At 36.8% G+C, this 25,020-nt stretch overlaps 3 protein-coding genes across 5 annotated transcripts; 1 reads left to right on the top strand and 2 right to left on the bottom strand.

Moving 5' to 3' along the window:
- The first annotated feature begins 6,902 nt into the window (after positions 1 to 6,902).
- On the top strand, positions 6,903 to 9,678 carry KCS20 (3-ketoacyl-CoA synthase 20). Its single transcript, XM_021966402.2, has 2 exons — positions 6,903 to 7,835; positions 8,576 to 9,678. Exons 1-2 carry the CDS (start codon positions 7,059 to 7,061, stop codon positions 9,362 to 9,364), a joined length of 1,566 nt encoding a protein of 521 aa, XP_021822094.1. The 5' UTR covers positions 6,903 to 7,058; the 3' UTR covers positions 9,365 to 9,678.
- Positions 9,679 to 9,879: 201 nt separating this feature from the next.
- Positions 9,880 to 13,985, bottom strand: LFR (ARM repeat superfamily protein). The gene is made up of 8 exons (XM_088244094.1): positions 13,750 to 13,985; positions 13,274 to 13,443; positions 12,017 to 12,159; positions 11,650 to 11,903; positions 10,988 to 11,093; positions 10,747 to 10,885; positions 10,519 to 10,664; positions 9,880 to 10,387 (listed from the first exon to the last, which is right to left on the bottom strand). The coding sequence occupies exons 1-8, from the start codon at positions 13,934 to 13,936 to the stop codon at positions 10,132 to 10,134; spliced, it is 1,401 nt and encodes a 466-aa protein (XP_088100220.1). The 5' UTR covers positions 13,937 to 13,985; the 3' UTR covers positions 9,880 to 10,131.
- Positions 13,986 to 18,065: 4,080 nt separating this feature from the next.
- On the bottom strand, positions 18,066 to 23,717 carry LOC110760957 (Protein kinase superfamily protein). Of its 3 annotated transcripts, none has more exons than XM_088253174.1 (12): positions 23,441 to 23,717; positions 22,800 to 22,898; positions 22,583 to 22,640; positions 22,411 to 22,491; positions 22,197 to 22,268; positions 21,856 to 22,094; positions 21,705 to 21,776; positions 21,088 to 21,204; positions 20,922 to 21,003; positions 19,908 to 19,954; positions 19,066 to 19,204; positions 18,066 to 18,280 (listed from the first exon to the last, which is right to left on the bottom strand). In XM_088253174.1, exons 1-12 carry the CDS (start codon positions 23,611 to 23,613, stop codon positions 18,197 to 18,199), a joined length of 1,263 nt encoding a protein of 420 aa, XP_088109300.1. In that variant the 5' UTR covers positions 23,614 to 23,717; the 3' UTR covers positions 18,066 to 18,196. The 3 variants fall into 3 exon arrangements, 2 of the variants coding, with proteins under 2 accessions (XP_088109300.1, XP_088109320.1); XM_088253194.1 differs by having other exon boundaries at positions 19,066 to 19,147; positions 23,441 to 23,715; XR_015835892.1 differs by lacking the exon at positions 18,066 to 18,280 and adding an exon at positions 19,355 to 19,429 and having other exon boundaries at positions 19,066 to 19,147; positions 23,441 to 23,716.
- Positions 23,718 to 25,020: the final 1,303 nt, after the last annotated feature.

Genomic DNA, 25,020 nt, shown 5'->3' with positions numbered 1-25,020 from the left:
ACTCGAATTTGTCAATTGGCATGCTAATCAAAATTCTCACATAAACAAATAAACATAACATGTGCATATGGGACATGTTTTAAAGCTCAACCAACTAAAGCTGTCATAAAACTAATATCAATATATAGAACTCAAAGAGTATTTTTCTCTTTTGGTCAGAGAACTTAATAGTCAAAACCATTTTTTTTTAACTGAGTAAACAATTTATCATTCTGTTAAAAGAATTCGCTTGGAAATGAAGTTGTCATGAGGTGCTATTTGTTTTCATATTTCTGGTAAAAACAAATAGCACCGATATTTGAGTTAGAACTATGGGCTAGTTTCTTGGAGTTTTGAGTTCGTATAAGAATTTGACGACGATTTTTGAACATTTGTTTTACACACAAAAGAAAAACTTCAAACTAATCAAGTACACCTATTTTTATACAATATAATTATAGTAGTGATGATTGGTGGTGTGAGTTCTTTCACTTTAGGTTGTCTTCCCTCAATTAGGGTTAGAAACTTCCTTGAGCATCCACAATGGGAGGGTGTATTTTCGGGGGTGTAACACCACTTTTACATCCCTTTTACATATCCGGGGGTTGTAAATGTGATTTTTGCTCTAATGGGTAAGATGTATAATTGATTTCTTTCACCTTTTTTGTTGTAGGTCCCACTTTTGCCCACTTTTTCTCACATTTTCTCATGTAGGTCCCACCTACAAGAGATGTAAAAAAAGATGTGCATGTGCATCTAAATTTGTATCTCATGGTGGTGATGCAAATTTACACTCGTTTTCACCTTATTGCAGGTGATTCTGATAACAAAATGTGTATATTTAACATACACCTCATTATACACCCTCCCACTGTGGATGCTCTTAGTTTTGGCTCCTTGAAAGTTCCCTATTTAAAAGACTGTCACCTTTATCATTTTTGTTCATACTAGAGGAAAACATTCCCATGCTAATGGAGTTTTAAACTGTTTGACATACATATGTTAAGATTCACATGTTGCATTTGTCACGCGGCCATTTCGAGTGGAGTTAATTTTTTCACAAGTGTCAAATTGCCACATAAGTCATCACATTTAAATTTAACATTTTGCATTTGACATGTCCCTTAGAGATGCTCTAAAGGAAATGTTAAATACCAAATATTAAATTTAAATTTGATGAATAATGTGGCAATATGGCATCCTGAACAGTTTTACACTCCACCTGATATGTCAAATTAAAATATTATTTTATTACATTAGTGTTGATTTATTTAGTACTTCTTAATTGAATACAATTTTTATATTTTTAATTAAAAATAAATAAAATACTAAATGAGAATCAATTAATTGAAACTAGAAAGAAATATAATTCACAATTCACCACATCAAAGATTTTTCATTCTAAGTTGAGAATAATATAGTCTTTATAAAACAAAAATTAACTTAGAATGAAAAAGGTTGTGTGTTTATCAAAAAGATATTGTAACTGTCGAATCATTCAATACTATCCTACTGTGAAGTGACAAGAGGAAAAAAGGGCAAAAATAAATGAAAGTAGATATTAGAGATGAGTCATCGTTAATTTAATAAGAAAAATGACTTCAAGACTTTTACACAACATCTTTTCTTAAATTTATTGTTATAACAAGTACCTCTATACATGTTTGGCTTGAAGAGGGTCCTCCATGGCTCAATGAGTTTCTTCAAGTTGACGCTAATATTTTGAAGTTGTCATGAATTTTTATTTATAGTCTTTATGGAGTGTGTGTCACTTTTTTTTCGAGTTTTCTTAAGTAAAATTTTAATGAAGCCATGTTTGTTCGCATGAGTCTGTAACCTTTCACAATTTTAATGAAAATTTACTATTTCCTCTTAAAAAAAAAAACAAGTACCTCTATAAATGCAACGCCTTAGCAAAGAGATTTAGCTAACACCAACAACACTTTTATTTGTTCTTTAAACAACACTATCTGTTTGATAATCAAAATGACTTTTGATATCTACCCTTAATTTTTTAGTCAACATTAAGCAAATTTCTTCCCAAGGTCTTAACTTCATAATCTTTTCAAATCTTTTGCAAATGTATTTAGTCAATGCTAATTAAGAAAATTTCTTACTAACATTTGTATCATTTTCGGCGATCTACAAACATATATTTAAGAGTACTTTTTCGATGTGATCATCAAACTCGAGAATTTTTCAACAGCCAGACTCTACCCTAGCACTCTTCTTACCAAACAATACTATTTCTACATTAAACAATCCTTACTTAGTACCCTTTGATGCCCACAGGGACGGACCTATAGCATGTCAAACTTGGGCTATAGCCCAGGTGAGTTTAATTCTTTTCTTATAGTTAGTGTTAATGCTAAGTATATATAATCAATTTTTGATGGCATTGTTGGTGTAAAATAAGCCTCTTTAAATAAATAAAATAAAAAAGATATGTTCTTAAATTAAATTTATATATTTATAATAAATTCCATCAGCCTCCCTATAAGGGTTTAGCCGAGCCTAAACTCTAACATTCCAGTAAGGTAAATCTAGCCTACCCTATTTTGAAATTCCAAGTCTGTTCTTAGATACCCACTCACTTATTAAAGTTGACATGAAAAAAGTTAGTTTTCAATGAATTTTGTGTGCCCAATTTCTTATTTCTTCGGAAAATATTTTGACAAATTACACGTTTTATTAAATGTTCATTGTGAAGAGAAGCAAGCAGCATACTGTTCATACACAGACGCAGCAGAAAACATATAGCTCCAGCTCATATATCATAACATATTTATAGATGAAAAATATAAATTAGGCCTCTTGTGACCCCATTTAAATAATAATAATAATAAATAAGAACGAAGTATGAAAAATACTTAAACTTAAAAATCTAGTTGCTGACGATTGGTGTGGGCAAAAGAGTTTGGATATATCTCGTGGTTGCCTGGTTGAAGGTGATTCTAAAGTACACGTTGTTGACTTTACACATAGAAGTTGTTATGCATTAATTAACATGTCCTATAGTTATATATTTCTTTTGGCTACCAAATGAATGTGTGTGGTGGTAAGGAGATTACCCTTTGGGTATGCCTTTTGGTGATGATAGTATTAGTAGAAGTAGAAGAAGAAGAAGAAGACAGATGCTCATTATGCTCTCCACCTACATCCAGTGCAACAATTATTATTAGTGACAGGTCGGGCCCTTTTCCATTGAACCTCATATATATACCAAGATCAATGCGAACTTTCCTACTTCGTGACAAATTGAGTAGCAGATATCCTCTAATTATAGCTTGTGATGCCGGTCTTAAGTTGTGCTACGTACATTTAACATCTAGCAGGTCTCGGTTTGAGACCGGAAGAGAGAGAAGAAAAAAGAGAGCTAATGTGATCATCTATATATAGTCTTCATGTATAATTAAGATTTTGTGACACGACATTATTTTAACTCGATAGTAATTGTCACATAACACTACCACATAACCGAGAAGTCATCACTCAAATTTATCCTCATATACCAATGGTAAAAAAAAGAAGTGGATTGCCTAATGTGTACTAAAAATTTAACACATATGAACCGATATTTTTATTAGAAAAGTAAATTGAATAATGAAACGACATAGTTTAACTTTCAAGACAAGTAAATGTATATATAAGCAGAGATTTCAACTCATATTTAGTAAAGCTACACGTCATCAAGCAAACCCACGATCACCTGGGCATGCTTATTGGTTAGTTGTTAATTGGTTCAGATTTGTCCTCCTCTCTCTCTCTCTCTCTCTCTCTCTCATCTTTTTCAACATCTTACTCTATCATTTAGTCTTTTATCTTTTTTTGAGTTTTTATAACATTAATTCATCGGTTTCTGCAACAAAATGTATATAATTAGTTCAGTCAGCAAGCTACTTAACTATACATCTTGAACGTTTCTAAGATCAAATTACGTGCAATATACTAAATATATACGAGTCAAGCTACCTATATTGATTCAATTTTCTAAAAAAGTTGAGGGATCAAAAGTAAACCCTTTCTCGTGAGTACTGAAATCCCTACCTTTACGTTATATATATATATTTGAATTTTTTATCCCTCGTTTCTGGTTGAAAGGCATAGGTTTGGTTGAAGCTGTTCATTGAAAGGAAACTAGTCTTCCCCTTGACAGGGTTCGTGTCTCTTATCTTATGTGCCTCCAGTAGTAATAGATGCACAAGTGGGGTATGTGCTATGCTGTAAAGTATACGTACTTCATGGAATTCTTTCATTAGAGTGGTCATTTTCTACTTTGAAAAATGTTTGGCTCCTTGCAAGTTGCATGCAAGTATTCATTCCTTCTTAATTACAAGCTAATCACAACACACCTACGTGCTGACTTAAAATGAGGAATTGCGTCATTAAGGAGTAATGTAATGACTTCTTATAAATTCGAATTCTCTACTTCTACTTTTGGTGTTTGTATTGTGACGATGGAATGGACGTTTGCTCTTTATTTTTTTAAATAAAGAACAGATTGTCGATAGGTTATTGATAACGTGTCGATATAATTGTCGTCAACAAAATATACGTACATGTTATCGATACAATATCGATGCAAGCATGTTTTGCAAAAAAGAATTTATGGTTATGCTTAAATACTCTAAAACTGCGTTGTTTTAAACTTTCATTTGATTATCCTAAATTTTTCTTTTTATATGTAAAGGCTTCCAAAGTATTTTTAGGTCAAACTAAGATTAGAGTGTTTAAGGAAACTTATAGCCATACAAAAAAAAAGGTACAAGTAGATTAACAACAATCTTCGCATTTTCTTAGTTAACATCACATGCAAAACCCCTAATAACCTAATTTCACCTTTCTTCCGTTGTGTATTTTTTTAGGTAAAAAGAGATGTCATTAGGTCCCCACTACTTAATATGAGCTTCATATCATGTTAACCCCCCGTATAAGATATCATTGATTTGGACAGAAATGAAGCATTTTTCCAAGAGTAAGACAACAAGACAAGAAGATATGCCCTAGAAGATACCACATACAACCAAGGAAGAAATCTTGGGATTATTTCGTGCAAGGCTTATTTTCCCGTCCACCATGACTAACATAAACAGATTAAAGTAGTGCCAACTTTTTTGGCCTGACCCAAATTTTTTACACAAATATATATATATATATATGCACCTACCCATTTCCCATTACGTAATTACAAGTGCAAGCGAAATTGATCTTGGTCTGGTCTGGTGGATAATTTGTTGGTGAGAAGTTTGTGCATTTAATTAGAGATGGAAGGGTTAAGTTTGTTGAGAGGAGCTGTCAGAAAAAGAGACACCAAATTAAAGAGAGTGGATGACTTATAAGAAGGTCAAAGGTCGCAATAACTTCTTCTATATATCTGTCACCGCCCTTCTTTTAACTCGAAGCAGCAAATCCCATCGGGGCTTCTTTCTTTGCTCTTTGTGGTTTTCCAAAACAACCCTAGGGTGTCCAATATAACACAGAAATGCCCTAAAACATGTACATCCATTTATATCGATCCCACTATATACTGACGTAACCAGAGTCCAGAGAGCTATATATTTATCTATATTGAATGTGGGTAATGTGTGTTTTGAAATTTGACAGAGACGTAACGAAATAATTTCTTTTTAATTGATATAAACGATATTGAGAGAGAGGATAGTCAAAGTTATGCTATATGAATAGATATGCTCTTTTAATTATTTGAACTACAAATCGCTTCCAAATCTTGTGTTTAGTCGAATCGAAACCCTTACGTCTAAGCATAAGAACAGGTTATTGGTCCCTAAATGTCCATGACTTTGGGGCTGCTGCAAGGTTTAATCAGGCATGGCCCCAACAATATATTAATTACAAATCAATCCTTGCTGTATTTCATCAATATTCGGAGACAGATCAATTTTGATGGCTTTAATCATTAAAGTAGTAGGCTTTTAGTTACTTGTCAAACGAGGGTCATCTCAAAAGCAATATCTAGTGAAGTGAGGCTTTGTGACACTGGGTCTCCACTTTGTCAGAGTAGGTTTGGGGTTCATACTTTATGGAGGAGATTTGGATACTGTCATGTAATGCTCTTTATATCAGACTTCTTCTACTCTTTATATCAATCCCTTTACTGACAAATAATTTTATTCACATAATCGTATAACAATTTTACATTATACCCATATTTCCTTCCCATCGACATAACCACTTTAATTAATTCCCTATAATTAATAATGTTTGTTGGATTGTTAAATCAATATTTGTAGTTGTAGATATAGAATTCCAAATATATAAATTTTAAAAGACTCTCAGTCTCAGCTAATGAGGGTTGATTCAGTTAGTAAGGTTGGTTTTTGCACTGTGTGTAGTTCTATCAGTGTTCAAATCCCACTGCCAGCAGTCTTTATTGGTGCGAGATTTGTAATTTTCTACATAAATTCATACCAGTAGCAGCTAGTAGTTGGGTGCCACGCGTAAGTATTTCTCGCTTGAGGTTGTGAGTCTGTCCTGGCGTTGGTGGTGAGAGTAGCCAATCTCTCCCTTAACTTTTCTTCATTTAAAAAAAAAAAAAAAAAAAAAAAAAACTCAAAAAAAAATTGTGGAGGAGGAGCTACGTAGTTCACCAAACGCAGGCATGAACTCATTGCTTGCACCACGCATCAATTGACACGTATCCACCTGAGGTGTACAGTGCACACTGACACTGGTGGTGCAGAGCGTAGGGATGCACAGAGTGTACAGACTACCAGACCCTAACAACAAATGGCAAACCAGTAAATACTGGACAACCAGTGGTCAAACTCGGTAACCCCCAATCAAAGTCCGCCATTTTCCCGGTTGGCGAAAATTCAATGCCCCCGCGTTTCACAATTAAAAGTTCGTTGGGGTAGTTGCATCCTCCCGGCCCCCTATCCCCTCCTTCCCTCTCCTCACGCCCTTTAAAACCACCTCACAACTCTCCCTTCCTCTCTAAATTCTCCCACCAACACTTATATATATATACAAGTTGTATTTCTCATTTCCACCATCAAAACTTCTTAGAGAGTTTCTTTGCCTCTTGCAACTTGTTAAATTTAGTGTTCTGACTGCGTAAAATGGCGGTACAGGATCAGAACCAGGAAGGGAAGTCGAACTTAGGACCTGAATCGTCGGGAGGGCGTAAAGCTCTTCCGAACTTTCTTTTATCAGTGAGGCTAAAGTATGTCAAACTTGGGTACCACTACTTGATCTCTAATGCCGTCTACTTCTTACTAGTCCCTTTGATGGCCGTAGTGTCGGCCCATCTCTCAACTCTAACCCTCGAGGACTTTGTCCAATTATGGCACCAACTCAAGTTCAACTTTGTGTCAGTCACTTTGTGCTCAGGCCTCTTGGTTTTCTTAACCACCCTCTACTTCACCACCCGCCCAAGAAAAGTTTACTTGATGAACTTCGCTTGTTACAAGCCCGAGCAGGCTCGCACGTGCACACGTGAGCTGTTTATGGAGAGGTCTAAGCTGACAGGCAGCTTCTCTGATGAGAACTTAGCTTTTCAGCAGAAGATTCTTGAGAGGGCCGGGCTGGGGCAGAACACCTACATGCCCGAGGCCGTGATGCGGGTCCCGCCGAACCCGTGTATGGACGAGGCGAGGAAGGAGGCGGAAATGGTGATGTTTGGTGCCATTGACGAGTTGCTGGAGAAGACTGGGGTGAAGCCTAAGGATATTGGGATTTTGGTGGTGAACTGCAGCTTGTTCAATCCGACGCCGTCTTTGTCCGCCATGGTTGTGAATCACTACAAGCTTAGAGGGAATATTGTGAGCTACAATCTTGGTGGGATGGGTTGCAGTGCTGGCCTTATTTCTATCGACCTTGCCAAACAGCTTCTCCAGGTTTGTTATTTGTGGCCTTTGCTATTTATTTATTCGTTAATTAAAAATAAAATATTTGTTTAGTTTAATTACAATGGATAATTAGGTTATCTTAGAAATATCAACTAAATACTAACAAAATATCGTCAAGTATCAAATACAATCTTTTAATATATTAAAGAACATAAGAATAGTAATTGAAAAAAATTATGAAATATGAAATATTACCAAAAAATTCAGAATATTTTTTTCTATACATATCTAGTAATTTTATTATTATTATTATTGATCTCATACATATAAATAAAATTAATCCTATGTGAATAGTAATTGCTCTTGAGTTGTCATGATAATGGGTGGAAAAGCAACAAAAATATTGCTAGAGCAGATACTATTGACGTGAACAGTAATTGGTTGAAGTGCTCTAAATGTGGTAGTAAATGTTATACATGTAACAACCAACATTTGAACCATTTTTTTAAAGTTGGGGTGCACAACTTGCCCACATGTCCAGCTGGTACATGGGATGTCATTAAAAGGACGTTTTGGTGTGCAATTGGCATCATAAATAGATAATTAATGGACTTGCAACTGAAATATACACAAAAGTAAACACAAGGATTTAATTTTCCTGGCCTACCTTTTACGTATCTTCATATTTATATAGATTAAAATCAAAATTGTAAATTAGATCAAATCATGTCTAAAGTATGTCATTTGTTTGCAACCTAAACTGATGTAGAAGGCATGTTGTGTAACAGGTGCACCCAAACTCTTATGCCCTAGTGGTAAGCATGGAGAACATCACCCTCAATTGGTACTTCGGCAATGACCGCTCAATGCTTCTCTCCAACTGCCTCTTCCGATTGGGCGGTGCTGCCATCCTCCTCTCCAACCGTTCCTCTGACCGCCGCCGCTCAAAGTACCAACTCATGCATACTGTCCGCACCCATAAAGGTTCAGATGACAAAGCATACAGCTGTGTTTTCCAAAAGGAAGATGACACAAAAAGAGTCGGTGTTGCTCTCTCAAAAGACTTGATGGCTGTTGCTGGAGAAGCCCTTAAAACCAACATCACCACACTTGGCCCAATAGTCCTACCCATGTCAGAGCAACTCCTCTTCTTTGTTACTTTGGTGGCAAGAAAGGTGTTCAAGATGAAGAATATCAAACCCTACATCCCGGATTTCAAGCTGGCGTTCGAACACTTCTGCATTCATGCTGGTGGGAGAGCAGTGCTGGATGAGATGGAGAAGAACCTTGAGCTCAGTGACTGGCACATGGAGCCTTCGAGAATGACACTTTATAGGTTTGGGAACACTTCAAGCAGCTCTTTGTGGTATGAACTGGCTTACTCTGAGGCCAAGGGAAGAGTGAGGAGGGGTGATAGGATGTGGCAGATTGCGTTCGGGTCGGGTTTCAAGTGTAACAGTGCTGTGTGGAGGGCTTTGAGGACTGTTAATCCAGCTAAAGAGCAGAACCCTTGGATTGATGAGATAGATCAATTTCCTGTTGATGTGCCTAAAGTGGCAAAATGCAAGGCTTCGTAATTAACTAAAACCTCATTCTTTGGGGGAAGAAAATGTTAACTGTATGAGTACTATAGGTCTATAACTCATACAGCGTTTGGTGTTTCTTTGTGATGCTGATTCATTTAATGTAATTTTTTCATAATGTTTGGTTGTTACGAAAACATAACAATACAAATGCCTTGAGATCCGAAACCAGGTCCCCCAAGTTCTACAGCAACAGAGCAATGAACAGGGGTGATAGAGTTTACAACAGATTACAAGTGTCTCAGATCAAAACTGTAAACTTAATAAATAAACTAAGAACTTGTCTGACGATGAATTTTCTTCTTTGTTTATTTTTGGGTACTGTTCATACTTACGATCAACAAAATAGTGTTACTAATTCTATGGTTACGCCGCCTAGCATAATTTTTAACAATCTCCCTGGGCAGGCAGTCACTATTGTTTGTGGGTTCCATCAAACACGCTCGAAAATATACAGGAATTTGAACAAAAGTCTCAATCTAAGAAAGTTGACTGGAAAAAGAAGTTCATACACATTAAATATAGTATGCATTAAAATCAGAACCAAAACATATGTACAGATTCACTAGTGTAGACTCTGATTCACACAACTACACTTCCAAATTACTACACCACATAAGAGAGCATTTGAATAACCACTTGAGATTCTTACTAATTATTGCTACGTCATCGGGTACATAGATTAGATCCTAGACTTGTTAGCTGAGGAACAATCCAATAACTTTATAAAGAGGCAAATCACTGGAGGATACAATATTTGGTTACATTCCCCAAACACCACGGGCTGCTGCCACTTTGTTGTTTGGTCTAGACGTCAGTTCATACAAAATCCTGGCAAAGGTATCGGAATACCTGGCATCTGTGAATAATATTTCAGCAAATGCATTCTCATAAGCTAGCAGCAAGGCTCGGTTTTGTGGCTCAGACACAAGACTTTCCAATATCATAGCAGCTTTCCTGCAAACTTCGGGAACTGGATGGGGTGCCTTGATAACTTTTAACAGTCTATCAATTGCCCTGCAATTTTGTAAAGTTTAAACAGAAATGTCCTTTCAGCAACAAATTTTCATTTCCAAACTCGTGATCGAAATTCTTGATCTTGAATTATTTATTATGTGGATATTTTTTGGTGGAAGAAGAGCCCTCACCATCGCTCACTAGCTAGTTTTAGCCTGCAGTCCATATTAACTTCAGCGAGGTTGTAGAGTGCGCCAACTGCAGCCGCTTGTGCCCCATGTGCTGTTTGTACATCTACTGATGGTAAGCTCATAAGATCAACCAATCGCTTATGTATCTGCAGTGTTCATTTAGCCTCAGATACAATCTTTGCACAATGTATAAACACGTTTATAACAGGGGAGTTTCTGAATATTAACCTGTGGAACAAAGGGAAGAAGGAAAGGTTCATTATCAGGGTTTATGATCAGACGCCCAAGTAACTCAGCTGCAGCACAATGCCAGGTTTTGACTACAGATCCCAGCATCCCCATGATGGCTTGAACTGCTCGTTTTCCTCTGTTTGATAGAAAATTAATTTATTTATCAAACAGAATTTGGAAACAAAGGGAGCTTAAGCTAGAATAACAAAATAAAATAAAAGCAGATCAGAATTCTAACGTTATCTTGATGTAGGATGGCTTTGATGAGCTGAAAATGCCAAGATCAAGCAATGGAGCCAAATTTACAATTGTCTCAAGAGCATTTGTCACAAGTTCCTCATCCTCTGTTAACATAGGGAGCATTAGAGTCATTCCATTATAAAAGCATAACCACAGATGCATTGAAGAAATATTTAGCATCATTTCATACTTGAAGGTTGCTAGTTCCTTTGTTCTGAAAAGTATCTCAAATAAGAAAAAAGATATGAATCCCCAAATATGAAAGAAGCATACAAGCAGAAAAGCTCCAAACCAAATTTCAAAATGAATTACGCCTACAAGATTAACACTACCAGTAAAATATGTCCGTAACAGAAAGAAGTTTAACATAACCCTTTTTATTAAGCTACAACATTGGAAAGTTGAATGAAAATAAGAGCTATACATTCTTATCAGTGAGCCGGCTTAAAAGGATATTGTGGTACTTGTATAAGTGATTACCCACAATAAAATCACACCATTAAGTTTTGTAACTGGACATTACTTTGAACTTTTTAAAACATCTCACATATAGATAATTATACTGAATAATGGAATCCTAAAGTTGAGCTAAGAAATTATATACGGATGACTAACTGCATTCAAGAAATAAATAATGCTTTACAAGACTATGTTTCTCACCTGTAAGGTAATCTTCTATGCATTGGAACACTGTTTCCAGACAATGGCGATGCTGGGCCATAATGACTTCATTATCTGGCATAAAAGAGAAGTTGCGAATGATATTGGAAGCAGCAACAGCACACTGCTGTCTTTCTGCTCGACCTTCTTCATCTAGATTAAACAGACCATCTTCATCAAGCCACCACTCTGAAGAAGAACGAAGTTTGGTCACATTACTCAGCACCGATGCTTCTTGAGAACTGGATCCCAAGCTGCCATGTGAATATTGCCAAAATCAGGTCTAGAATTACTCGTATCAAAGATGATTTTAGACATTCAAACTGGAAATTCACACATGAGAAGACCATAAACCTGTAGGGCTTACCCAGGAAGTGGGAGAGTGCCATTTGAACCTAATGCCTCATACTCATTTCCAAACCCAGTTACAAGCAAATTTGCACCCAAATTTCTGACTCTTGGCGCCTTTACGTGTTCCTTTGGAAGGGCTATATCACGCCAATCATCAATCTGTTAATCACAACAATGTAGTGTGAATAGATATTGTCAATGGATATTCCCACTCCTAATTGTTCATCTGCACTCCTTGATTTGTGTGCTTTAAAGTAATAATATTATGGCTTCTTATCACAAAATGTCCCTAAGGTTTACGAAACTATCAGATTGCATCCTTAATGTTTTTTTGTGTCATTCGTGGTCCTCAAGGTTAGTATGTGTAATCACAAATGGTCTCTGCCGTTAGGTTCCGTAAAAAACTCCGTTAGTTTGCTGACGTGGCATATATATGTATCCTAAAACATCCCTGAGGTTCACGCACCTATCACAAATGGTCCCTGCAATTTTGTTTTAAATTTTTTTCATTTAAAATTCATAAAATTTTGGTTTTCTTTTTTAAATCTTATGAATTTTAAATTATTTAAAAATATATATTGTATTTTTAAATACACATGACACTATATTATTGTAGATGTGGGCTCCACATATATGCCACATCAACAAACTAACGGAGTTTTTAAAAAATTATTTAAAATTCATAAAATTTAAAAATGAAAAAACCAAGGGTTTAGGGTTCATAAGTGGTCCTCAAGGTTAAAATCCATCTATAAATGATTTGTTTCATTTTTAAATTTTATGAATTTAAATTATTTTTAAAAAACTTCATTAGTTTGTTGATGTGGCATATATGTGGAGCCCACATCTTCAAAAATATAGTGCCATATGTATTTAAAATACAATATATATTTTTAAATAATATAAAAAAGAAAACCAAAATTTTATGAATTTTAAATTTAAAAAATTAAAAAATTTCGCATGGACCATTTGTGATAGATGTGTGAACCTCAGGGATATATATATGACACGTTAGCAAACTAACGGAGTTTTTGACGGAACCTAACGGCAGGGACCATTTGTGATCACACATACTAACCTTGAGGACCATGAATGACAAAAAAAAAACATTAAGGATGCAATCTGATAGTTTCGTAAACCTTAGGGACGTTTTGTGATAATAAGCCTAATATTATTGAATTTAAAATGCAGGATGACAAACTGAGAGCTGCCCAAAACTTCAGCATAAAAATTAAATTGCAGATATCAGAAATTAAAGGAGTGCAAGACATACAACACTGAGGAGAGCATCAAGCAAGCCAGGAATCTTCGCAAGAGGGGTTGTGTCTTTGCGCATGTCATCTTTTTCTTTGAAAGAGAGTAATGTGAGAGTGTTCAATGCCCATGTCAACTCACTCTTCAGCCCACTCTGAAGAGCCAGAACTATCCTTTTATTGTTCTGATCTGCAATGCGGATGATATGTATTGGTAAGAAGGTACAACAATACTCAAAAGCAAACTTTTCACTCCTGTGATTGATACCCTTTTCAATAAGTTTACATATTTCCATGCTGTGCTACCCAGTTCCCCAAAAATTGTTACTTCACTTTTATTTTTCTTTTCATTTACAATTTGGCAGTTCAATTACGGAATATATGGTTTGTTTATAGCCAAAATAACTTCAAAATTACAAATATCTAAAACTTCTAAACAAATTGCAAACAATTTTAGACTGAAATGCAATGCGGTTTAGGGTTTTGATAAACTGACCGGCGAAGGAACTGTGGACGTGGAGGGAAGGACCGAGGAGAGTCGACGGAGCTGCCGTTTCGGCGGCGGCGGCAGCCGCAGCTGCGGCGCTATTCCCGCCGCTTCCGAATGGGCGGCCTCTTTTCGCCGGCGGCGCCGAGGCCCCGCCACCCACTCCACCCGACTTGCTCTGCTCCCTCTTCTGCATCTCTCTCTCTCTCCTCTCTCTCGCTGGTATTTTGCTTGCTTGATTTTGGATCGTATTTTAATTTTAGGGCAGGTAAAATAATTTTGACCCGTGTCCGCCCCGTTATTTATTGGGCCTAAATGGGTTGTTGGGCTATGTTTTGACTTGGCCGTGACCCACTGAGTAAAGTTTTCAATAAAAAAGGTGCGCAAGCACTTTTCATGGCTTTTTGTTTTTGTTTTTATTTTTATAGCTTGTATCAAAAAATATTGGCCAAAAGTCACTTTTGATCCCTGTAGTTTGGCACTTCAACCACTTTTGACCTTGTAGTTTCAATTTCGTCAATTTTGACCCTATAGTTTCATATTTGTAGCAATTCAAGGACAAGTTAGTATTTCTGTCAATTTCTTTGATGATGCAAGGGGCAATTTTGTCAATCCAAAATCCTTGAGCATAAAAGCTTGTTTGAAATTCTCCCCATTTCATATTAGGGCTCAAAATTCAACCATTAATCCCAATTTTTGAAAAACCCTGAACCCTGTGGGGGTCTTTTTGTTACAATAGCTCTAGGTGGACTTGGGCCGCTGTAAAGAAAGAGTGACATTGCCCCTTTGCCTGGGTTCGAGGACTAGGCCCTAAAATATCCCGAAAGAATGCTGATTCTTAGGGAATATTTTGGTCATCTTCAGTGGCTCCTTGCAGGTTGAGATGTATAACAGGTTCTGGAATGATTTTGCTTGATTTTGTTGTATTGGAAGTGCCTTTCTTGAGGTGGAGTATGTGTTGCAGGTAGTGGGGTAGTGCTGGAGGAGATGTTCGAAGAAGACGGAGTTCATGGCAGCTGGGATGGCATACAGCAGCTGGTGGAAAACATACGGCAGCTCATGGAACGGTGTGAGATGGCTCCGGAAAGAGTTCATGTTGTACAGAGAATATACAAGCTTGGCATGAGAGCACGTTTCGATGAATTAAAATGGAAGAGCTTGGCATGAGAGGCTTGCGGTGTGGGAGCTAAGTCTCCATGAGTTTAGCAAGAGAGAGCGTTTGCTTGAGTTGAAATGGGATGCTGGGTAAAAGACATTTTAGGGCTTGAAATGGTTTCTGGTTGCCGGCAGAAGAAGATGATAGTTTCTGGGTTAAGCTTGAGTGTTTTCCAGCGGTGAGACTATGGCTTGTTCTATGTTGGTTGGTTTTGGGATGGCTTGAGATAGTTTTTGGAGGATGTTTATAGCTTGGAGTGGTTTATAAAAGAAGATAAGTATGATGGAGGAAGGCTTGGGCTTTGTGTGTTTACAGCAATGGGTTTTCTGGAAAGTGGAGGATAAGCTTGCCTCTGCTTGGTTTGGTATGTCTAAGCTTGGGATAGCTAGGGCTTGTTTCTGGGTTTGGAATGGCTGAAGCTTGGGGTGTTTTGGGGTGAGCACGCAGCAAGGGTATGACAGCAAGAACGGTTGTTGTTTCTGGGTTTGGAATGGCTAAAGCTTGGGTGTTTTTGGGTGTCCCCCCGGTTGTGTGTGGTTAAGGCCTCCTTTGTTCTTCCCCTTTTTATAGGCCTTGGGAGTTCTCCTATCTATGCATGCATGCTGCTCCAACATCAAGGTGGTTGCGCATGCTACTCTGGCTATGCACCCTTGTCTCCCAGTTGAGATGACAAGGCTTCTTTATTCTATGTAGGTGCCGGGTAGTTGGTTTTAAGAGGAGTTGTTTGCTGGTTCTGGTGTTGGGTGCTTGTTTAATGCCGTATGGTTGGTTTGGTGTCGTATGAGAGAGGTGTTGGACATATGGGTAGGTTAAGGCTTTTAATGAGGATCGTTGAGACGGTGAAAGCTGGGCTTTAATACTGGTAGGTTAAGTGCTCGAGGAAAATGCGTGATAGCTTTGGCTTTTATGCTGGTAGAAGAGGGTTGGTGATTTAATGCTGCAAGGTTGGCCGTGTTCTCTCTGCTTACCCATTCAACGGGCTCAAGAAAATGGGCTTGGGTTTTGGGGCTCCCAAGCAGCCCAAAACCTCAATTCTTTTGAATCTTTAGTGGGCCTCATGGATCCTTGTAACCATCCACACCACAACCCGCTCAGCAAGCCCCAGGCATATATGTGGCTTGGGCCCACTTAAGCTTGTCGGGTGGTTTAGCATAAGAAAATGTATTATTTGCTTGGCATGGCATGTACATTATTTGTATATTTAATTAATGAATTAATTCCCAAAATACAATTTGGGTTAGCATGAAGCAATTATTGTATGTTATATTGGGCTTAAGACACCTTTGGGCTTCTCGTAACATTTTGGGCCTCAACAAACCCAAATGACCAATTTCAAGCCCTAATTTGAAATTTGGAGAGTTTTAGACGAGTTTTTATGCTCAAGGATTTTGGGTTGACGAAATTGCCTCTTGCATCATCAAAGAAATTGATAGGAATACTAACTTGTCCTTGAATTGCTACAAATATGAAACTATAGGGTCAAAATTGACGAAATTGAAACTACAGGGTCAAAAGTGATTGAAGTGCCAAATTACAGGGACCAAAGTGACTTTTGGCCAATATTTTTTTATACAAGCTATAAATACTCTTGATGACTTGAACCACAAACAGCTTGCAGCTACTTCTTTTGAAGAGCCTTTCAGCCATGCCAGACTTCCTATCGAATCTAGTCTTCGACATCCTTGTACATGTGTATCCAAAGCGTGGAATGCCACAATCCATGACCAACAGTTTGCCAAAGCCCATCTCCAACGCAGCAATAGCGGACTTATTAAGGCGCAAAGAGTGGCATCTGCACCTCCCCTCATTGGAAAAACCATAACTCAGCTTGGGAGGTGCACTCTAGGTGTTCAATGAAAAGCCTAAACGAAGTCAATCTGCTGATGTGCTGCACTGTGTTGCTGCGCGCTGCGTTGTTGGGCGATGCGCTGTGTTGCATTATAATGCTGCATATTGCACCTCTGCTCAGCTTGGGAGATGGACTCTAGGTGTTCGACGAAAAGCCTAAACAAAGTCAGTTTGCTGACACTATATTGTTGCGTGCAGTGTTGTGTTGCATTATTACACGCTGCGGTGTGTTGCGTTGCTACCTTATTTGTTTTTATATTACTTCATTTACTTAAGTTTATAATATAAATAAGGAATTACCCCCCATATATATTCAAATAAAAATACTAGAAAATCAAATTCTCACCAAATCAAAATATGAAAAATCGGTTTTAGTGCAAAATATGATTTAGGCTAAAAATGATGACTCATTAAGTCAATATATACTTCATACTAAAATCCCATAAAATCAAGTTTTCTTATTTGATGTGTAAGGAATAAAAGCCGCCAAATATTATCTTGAGAAAATGATTATTCCGAAAAATCATTTTTCATACTTAGCCAATATTTTTACATAAAGCAATTCTTCATGCGTGATATGAATACATGAAGAGACCTAAGGTCAATCTAGGTAAAAAGCCTTAGATGTTCAATCCACAAAGAGTTTTATAAGACTAACCTAACTCTTATGTATTGAAGAAATATTTGCTTGAATAAGTTCCCCCGAAGAGCTGGCACTGGGCGGTTATAGAAGCAAGCCTTCGGTGGTTTCAAAGAATGGCAAGGGTTCTGTTGAAGGTGGACTGCGAAGACTTTGATAGGCATTTTTGGTATGATATAGAGAAAAGGAGTGTCAAACAAGTTGAAATTAGTGGTCTTCCCAGTCGATTCACAACCACCATTTGTTGGGTCTTCTTCTTTATGGCGATCCTGTTATTGCTGAGAGCACTAGCTATTTGTTCGAGTGTGTGCGTTGAAAGCACTAGCTAATCTAAGAATTAGTTATTTCCTTATGAGACGTGGTACAGGCTGGCCCTACAATCAAGTCTGAAATATCATACTCGAATTTTCCTCTTGCTCTCTGTTATTCTCTCTGTTTTTAATCCCTAGGCTTGATACCTATCGTTAAATTGCACTGTGATTTAATGACACTGCTACATTTAAGATAGAATTGCAGATGATGCTTCAACTTTTGTGGTTTCTTATGTTTCCTACTAATATTCATCTAATTATCCACGTACCTTTACCTTTCAATAAATATTTATAAATCAAGTGAGGAACTAGACGGAATAGGAACGGAGCACACGAGCATAAATCACAGGGGGTAAAGTGAGCCAATTGCAAGTACAAGGGGTAAATTGGGGTTTTTTGTAAAGCACATGGGGCATATCAATAATGAAAGCCTTCATCTAATTATCCATGTACCTTTACCTTTCAATATACATTATAAATCAAATCTTTTTATCCAAAATCTCAAAGAATGCCCACGGTCATGAAGCGATGATTGAGTACAGCCTGTGCAATTGGCCGTTTGCGGAAGTCAGGATTCAGCATTGCCTACAACCGAGTGAAATAACATTGTTTTAATAAAACAATATGGAAGTGACAATTGGAAGATATATCTTACATTCCGTTGAATGACTAAAGGCTTCTCTATGCTAGCCCCTCCTGCTTCTTCCAATTGGAAGATGTATCTTACTCAAACAGTATAACCAATTCAATGCCTAAAAAGAGCTATCTTCTTCTACTCACCAAAATGAGACTGGAAAACAGTAACCTTTTCTTCGACATGGTATCTTTGGACTGTTTAGGATATGCTAAGATACCATATTGCATATGTAAAAGGACCCTAAATATACTAAGGGCCCGTTTGATAACAATTTCAATTTTAGTTTTTAGTTTTCATTTTTTGTGCTAGAGTATAGAGGAAAATGAGAGTGAGAATTGGTGTGAGGATGAGATTGAGAGAAAGGATGAGAGGGGAGGATGGGAGAGGGGAGTAACAAAAGTGAAAACAATTTGAAATAGACTTCAGTTTTTAGTTTTTGTTTTCACTTTGTTACTCATCCCTACCATCCTCCCCTCTCATCTTCTATCTCAATCTCATCTCCACTCTCATTCTCACTTCCATTCAACCTCTTTTTCCTCTATACTCTAACACAAAAAATGAAAACTAAAAACTAAAATTGAAATGGTTATCAAACGGACCCCTAAGTGTTTAAAGTGAGTGCCAAAAAAGATCATCTATTTATGCTAACTTCGACTATATTAGCTCATCATATGCTGAAATGATGCTGAGATTAGCAGATATAGTTGTGAAAAAAGAAAAAATACAACCCAACCTGGAGTAACTCCCAACCAGCACCATCTCCAAGATCCAGGAACTTCACAGCATCTAATAGCCGGTCATCTGCTAAACAGTACCTGCCAAAAGGGGTCAAAGGGAAGAAATAAGCACCTGATGTAGAAACATCCCAAAACCTGCAAAGAAGATCTTAACTTTAAAAGTAAGGAAAAATTCAAAAAGTATAATACAAATGTAACACGAGCACACTTTTTTCTTATTCTACATAGACTCAATGAAAAATAAAGACAAAGAATCAAAGATAATTAATGTTTAAAAGTCTTTACCAGTCCATTGATACATTTTAACCCCTGCATTGTTCATCTTTTATATTGTAGTGCAGCAAATCTCCCTAAACATAACTATTATTTCAGCAACAAAGCAGATTAGTAACAAGACTCCATTGGACATACAGAAAATGGTAGCTCCATCAGATCAGACTGTAGAACAACTGAGATCAGGCTAAAAATATTCAACGTTAAAAAAGGAGCCGTAGATGGGAATTTTAACTCATAATTGATGTGACTCATATATTGGCTTGATGAGGTTCAGGTCACAATGGATAAATTATGCTTCATCCTAGTGTAGTCTGTCTACCATTAAATTTACCCTATAAATCATTGTGATTAAGCTTCAGTGATACCGGACCACATATGTGTAATTTTAGTAACTCTAATCCATGAAAACAAAGCCCTAAACAACAGAAACAAAGATAGTGAGGTATGAAGCCCCTACAAGAGGTAAAGGAAGTTCTTTAAACAAAATTTGAAGTGTTTATTACTATTATATAGACGAACTAATAATCATTATGAGCACTTTATGATATCAATGATATCTTACTCTCTTGTTGCTCCAAGATCAAGTTGGAAAGTGCTCTCCAAAAGCCTCTGCAAGTTCACAACATAAACAATTATGTGTAAAAGACTTGCGAATATCACTATATCTGATGTAGTAGCAACAGCAGGGTTAGAAACGAAATATCCTGCTAGCCAATGTCACTATAACTGATATAGTAGCAACAACAGGGTTAGAAAAGAAATATCCTGTTTGCGAATATCACTATAACTAATGTAGTAGCAACAACAGAGTTAGAAAAAAAAAAATTGGAATCTCAATACTAAACTCATTCTCCCAAGTTTGTGACTAGAAGCTTCTTTTCCCAAAGAGAACTGTTAATGGTAATCAAGGGAGTTGGACCATTTATTTCATTTTTTCTATTGTTACTCAAGAGTTAGTCAAACAGTTAACCTAAGAATCAATGTCAATAGTTTTAAGAGTCAATCTATTTGGGGTTTAGAAAACTGTGTCCTGTAAGTTTTCCAAGTCTTCAACTCTTTAATGTCATTTAGCATTTTGTGGATTCTTTTCAGATTTAAGTATTTATTCGAAGGTTTGCTGCCTTAGTATCTTCGTCTATAATTTCTCCTCTTCTTTTCTTTATTTTCTCTCTCTAATTTCTCTGCATTCCTAGCAGTTTTTCTTCTTTTCTCTAAAGTTCTTCTAATTACTAAAATTTGTACCACCTACAGTACACCCTAATATAAGTAGCACCCACCTTGTGTTGTCCTATATCAATTTGGAAAAGAATGGAGGATGTTGAAGTGCTGCCTTGATATCTCCATCTACACTTTCTCCTCCTTATTTTTCTCTGTAATGTCTCTGCATTACACCAATCCCTACTCTTTTTCTTTTTTTTTCTCAGGTTGTTCTACCAACTATTAACTTTGTCTATCTACAACCCACCACAAACATAGAAGTATCCACTTTGCGTTTTCCCACAACAATCACTCATACGAGAAAAAGGAAACTATCAACTAAAATCAAAAGAAAAGGTATGGTAACATTATAGCTTACTTGCAAGGAAAGTCCGTCCATTATGCCTGCTTCACAGAATGGAACAAATGCTAAGTATGCCAAGAGAAGACCTGCTTCATATCTGCATGGAGATCATAAAAAGATAGTGTAATGAATATGAGGTGGATTTGAACTTCTGAAATGAAGCCAAAGTGCAACAAATTACATGTCATCTGATATTCCAAAGGCTCTTTTTTCCATAGGAGTGAAGGCACCGGCAGTAGATGCTCGTCTCCAAAGTCCCTCTGATAGTAATCCAGGATCCCCTTCTAGATTTGAATACCTAGAAAACAATGTGTTTGGATATGCAACTGTTAAGGTACAGATGACCCGCTGTTATTCAATAAATCCTCATATGCCTTTCTTTAATAAAATAGATAATTGTAATGTAACCTGCAGTGAATCATGAATGAGTAATGGCATTTTGATTCACAAATAAATTAGATTATACAAACTAATTGGAGTGTTGAGTAAAAAAAAAAATTGACTCCACGTTTATATCCTTACTTTAAAAATATTATTAATTAACCTTTAAAAATTACTATTTTCCTTTTGATAAATTGAAGAGACTCAACAACGACATTTCCTTCTGCATGCTCCTTTGTTACCTCCTCCTTTGTCCATTGGTAGATTAAAAGACAGGACCTCAACAATTAAAATATTCAAAGAATCACTTGGCCAAGGATTGAAATTTTGGCCAAAGCACCAAAATTTTGATTACGCATAGATTACACATACAAAAAATATTACAAAAGCAAATATATTATATGAAAGTTAGCATACCCAATGTCAACAGAAAAGGCTAGATCCCGAAGTCGTGGGACCAAGTAAGCAGCATCTCTCTCTGTAATTGTGCTGCCAGCAGTTGAAAAGTTTGAGCAGATTATAGCAGAGAGAAAATTCATAAACTAATTATTTAGGGAAGCACTCATACTTCAGAATAACAGAAGCTGGTCCAAGACTCTGGTGCAACCTGTCATGATCATGCATGTAAGCCAGACCTCTCATAATGCCCTGAAGCAGCTTGGTAACAAAATATCTTCTGCGTTTGATTGTTTCCTCTTGCTCAAATTTATTCCAAACTCCCGCTGCACGGTTTCTTGACACTTTTTCACTCATAACTTTAGCATAATCTGCGGCACTAGATTTCCCATGATTACGAAAAGCAAGCCACTGCACATGATAAATTTCTTCATTCATTCATTGTCGCTACCAAAAGAATTAATAAACACTTTGTATAAGCAAAGTCTTGAGAAATAATTTCACATAACAAACCTGCTCTCCAGTTTTCGTTTCAAACCCACCTACGAGTATTGCAAGATTCTGACAGATGCCATTTGAACTGTTCTGAAAAACATAAAACAAAAGGACAACACTAAAAAACAGGAAAAGGAAACGCTTTTGGTATTGATATTGATTGTAAGTAATTGGGAAACGTTGCATGCATATGCAATCATTTATAGGTAATTTAAGTAACATCTTGTATTACTTGAAGGAATAGGTGAGCATTTAGCTCATTAGCAGCCATCATATCCGCCTCATTCCCACCAGCTCGTTGTCCAGGATAAACCTTCATGCTTAAAAATGTTACTGTTCAATAGAAATTATGAGCCTATAAAAGTGAATCGAACTAAAGAGGATGGCATTGACAACAATATTACCTTAAAAACAACTGGAGTCCCTTTCAGCGGACCCTGAGAGACTCTCCCATCATATAGCCTGCAAAAGAACTGCCATGAGTACTATTAGCATCAGAAGGACAACAATTTAGAGATATCTTGTTCACAATATAGATTTCCTTTGAGCTAATTTCCTCAAACTGATAGGACCAGTCATTGTGTGCCTAAGCATACCATACATATATCCTATAGAATGTACCTGATCTTTACACTGCCTTCTCCTACATCTTGAACTCTCAACCGCCCCAAATCACCCGATGAGTATTCAGTATCTTCGCCCAATGGAGACCCCGAAGAGCTGTTTCAGGCAGAGAAAAGGAGAAAAAATAAGATCAAATAAAAGAAAGAATAATGTATTAATAAAGTATAAACCAATGAATCCAAGTAGAATTTTTCTTTTTTAAGTTGATCTACATTTATCCATTTAAATTTCTTCTTTTCCCTTTGGTTTCTTATCAAAAGATCAATCAAGCATAGGGTGATTATCTAAATTAATAAGAACATACAGCTCTTTTTTTTCCCCTCCAATTTCTCGGCCACCAAACACAGAAAGCAAGTTCAACAACTATCAAATAAAATTTAACTCTAATTAACAACAATACTGATAACTGCCCAATCAACAACCTAAGCTTCGTTCCAATTGTTTAATAAGAAAAATAAAAACCCAAAACAGAGACAAATTCATAGGGCATTATGACCCCAAAAAAATCTCATAAAAGCTTCCCTATTTATTAGGACATACCACTGCAGCTCTCTATGGAAAACTTTTCTTCTTGTTTTTTTTCCTTTCATTTTCTTATAAAGCAAACAGAAAGTTAAGCAGCGTTGACAAAAGGATACCTGGTGATGTTCATGAAGCCATAGCTCCCAATGAGTCGACCCACCTCGAACGAGTCAGAGTTTGTGATCAGACTTGCTTTGCAACAAAACCGAGTCGTCCGAGTTCTGAGTAGTGAGTTGGGTTTGTGAATGTGACGAAGCGGAAAAAGGGAATCAGGTGGTGCGCGGAGCATGGTCGTTTGCTCAGCCTCCTTTCGATCTTTCTTTCAGTGTCCTTCTGAAGAAATGGCGCCAAGTGGTTGTTAGAAAAAGTTTTGGGAGGAGAGGATAAGGGGGTTTTGTTTTGGGGATGGAATTCCGTACGGCTATTCAATGAACAGTTTTTTTTTTTTTTTTTTTTTTAATGTCCAATTATGAGGTGCCACCTCAACATCAAATTAATTTGGACCCATACCACCACAAAATGTTTAGGGGATTTTCTCTCTTTTTAGTTGCTTTGCCTTTGGATGAAATTGTTTCTTTTGGAAAATGCTAGTGTGAGCAGCATACGACGTATGAGAATTGTCATGTACGCCACATACGGCTTACATTAGCATGTCTCAAAATTATTTAAGGAGCATTAAGAACTTTTGGCAATCAACTTCATCATTAGGGTTTTTTCATCAATGCGACACCAATATTTTAAATGGCCAATGTCACTTAAAAGGTTTTGTGGAGAAGATCTAAACTATTTAAGGACTTAGGGTTGATGGATTTTTCACCAGTGAAACACAACGGTGTCATTACTTGTATTGTATGACAATATCATATTTCATTTTATTGAGAAAAAAGTGTAAGTTACTATTTCTAATCCGAGACCCACCCTCACTAGTGTCTTCCAATTTTTTGGTAGTTTTACAATAAGAGGGTTATGTTGAGGTGTTATAACAATAGCTCTACAATTGATACGACTATCGAAGTCCCTCTCATTATAACCTCTCGTAATTGATGTGTCGTAATGGTTAGATGGAACAAGACTATCATTTTTTGTATGGGCTTTGTGGAGATATGGAGGAGACTGATCCAAAGGCTTAAATATGCTGATGGGCTTTACCAAGCTGAGACATGACTTTCGACCAAAATAGAATTGAGACATGATGACGTGATGAATCTTGGAGTCCACCAGTTTGATACCCTAAAGTAAACCAAACCCTGGAACCCAAGAAAATACTCATTTGGCCCATGTGTGAAGTGAACAAGCACACAAGTTGATTCTAAAAAAATGCGAAGAATATTTGTTTACCTTTGCGCTTGTTTCCAGAGAAGGATTCTAAAAAAATGATTGAGAAGAGCCAGTGCAGTCTGTACTGTGGACCCATATGTGCCTGTGATCTTACTTTCTTGAGGAAATATTCCCTTAAGATCTCTTGTTTAGTCGTCCCAAAAGTTGTTTTCTTTCCGGCAATCAAGTTTGTCAAAAAAAGTTTATTATAATTGCATGTAAATACCACGTGCGTAAAATGTGACTAAGGTTAATCCCCTTGCGCTCCAGGTCCTCTCTTTGAATCTTTTTTTTTAATGTCGCTTGTCCAAAGAAAAAAGTTATAAGATTAAATACATCGAGCATAATTTGGTTAGATTTAAAAATCTTGGGTTTTATA

The sequence above is a fragment of the Prunus avium genome, chromosome 1, assembly GCF_965620075.1.
Source record: "Prunus avium chromosome 1, drPruAviu1.hap1.1, whole genome shotgun sequence".
Taxonomy (NCBI): Eukaryota; Viridiplantae; Streptophyta; class Magnoliopsida; order Rosales; family Rosaceae; genus Prunus; species Prunus avium.
The sequence above is the reverse complement of the archived record's forward strand: the minus strand, read 5'-3'. Positions and strand labels throughout refer to the sequence as shown.

Bases quoted from the DNA above. Each gene is read 5' to 3' on its own strand.
- LFR (XM_088244094.1), bottom strand. From the start codon at position 13,936: ATGCAGAAGAGGGAGCAGAGCAAGTCGGGTGGAGTGGGTGGCGGGGCC. The intron at 12,160-13,273 runs GTATGTCTTGCA...TGTGATTAACAG, and splicing joins TTGATGCTCTCCTCAGTGTT to ATTGATGATTGGCGTGATAT. The intron at 11,094-11,649 runs GTGAGAAACATA...CTATGTTAACAG, and splicing joins CATAGAAGATTACCTTACAG to AGGATGAGGAACTTGTGACA.
- LOC110760957 (XM_088253174.1), bottom strand. From the start codon at position 23,613: ATGCTCCGCGCACCACCTGATTCCCTTTTTCCGCTTCGTCACATTCAC. The intron at 21,777-21,855 runs GTATGAGTGCTT...AACTGCTGGCAG, and splicing joins CCAGCTTCTGTTATTCTGAA to CACAATTACAGAGAGAGATG. The intron at 18,281-19,065 runs GTTGGGTTGTAT...ACTCGGTTGTAG, and splicing joins CTGGTTGGGAGTTACTCCAG to GCAATGCTGAATCCTGACTT.
- KCS20 (XM_021966402.2), top strand. From the start codon at position 7,059: ATGGCGGTACAGGATCAGAACCAGGAAGGGAAGTCGAACTTAGGACCT. The intron at 7,836-8,575 runs GTTTGTTATTTG...GTTGTGTAACAG, and splicing joins TTGCCAAACAGCTTCTCCAG to GTGCACCCAAACTCTTATGC.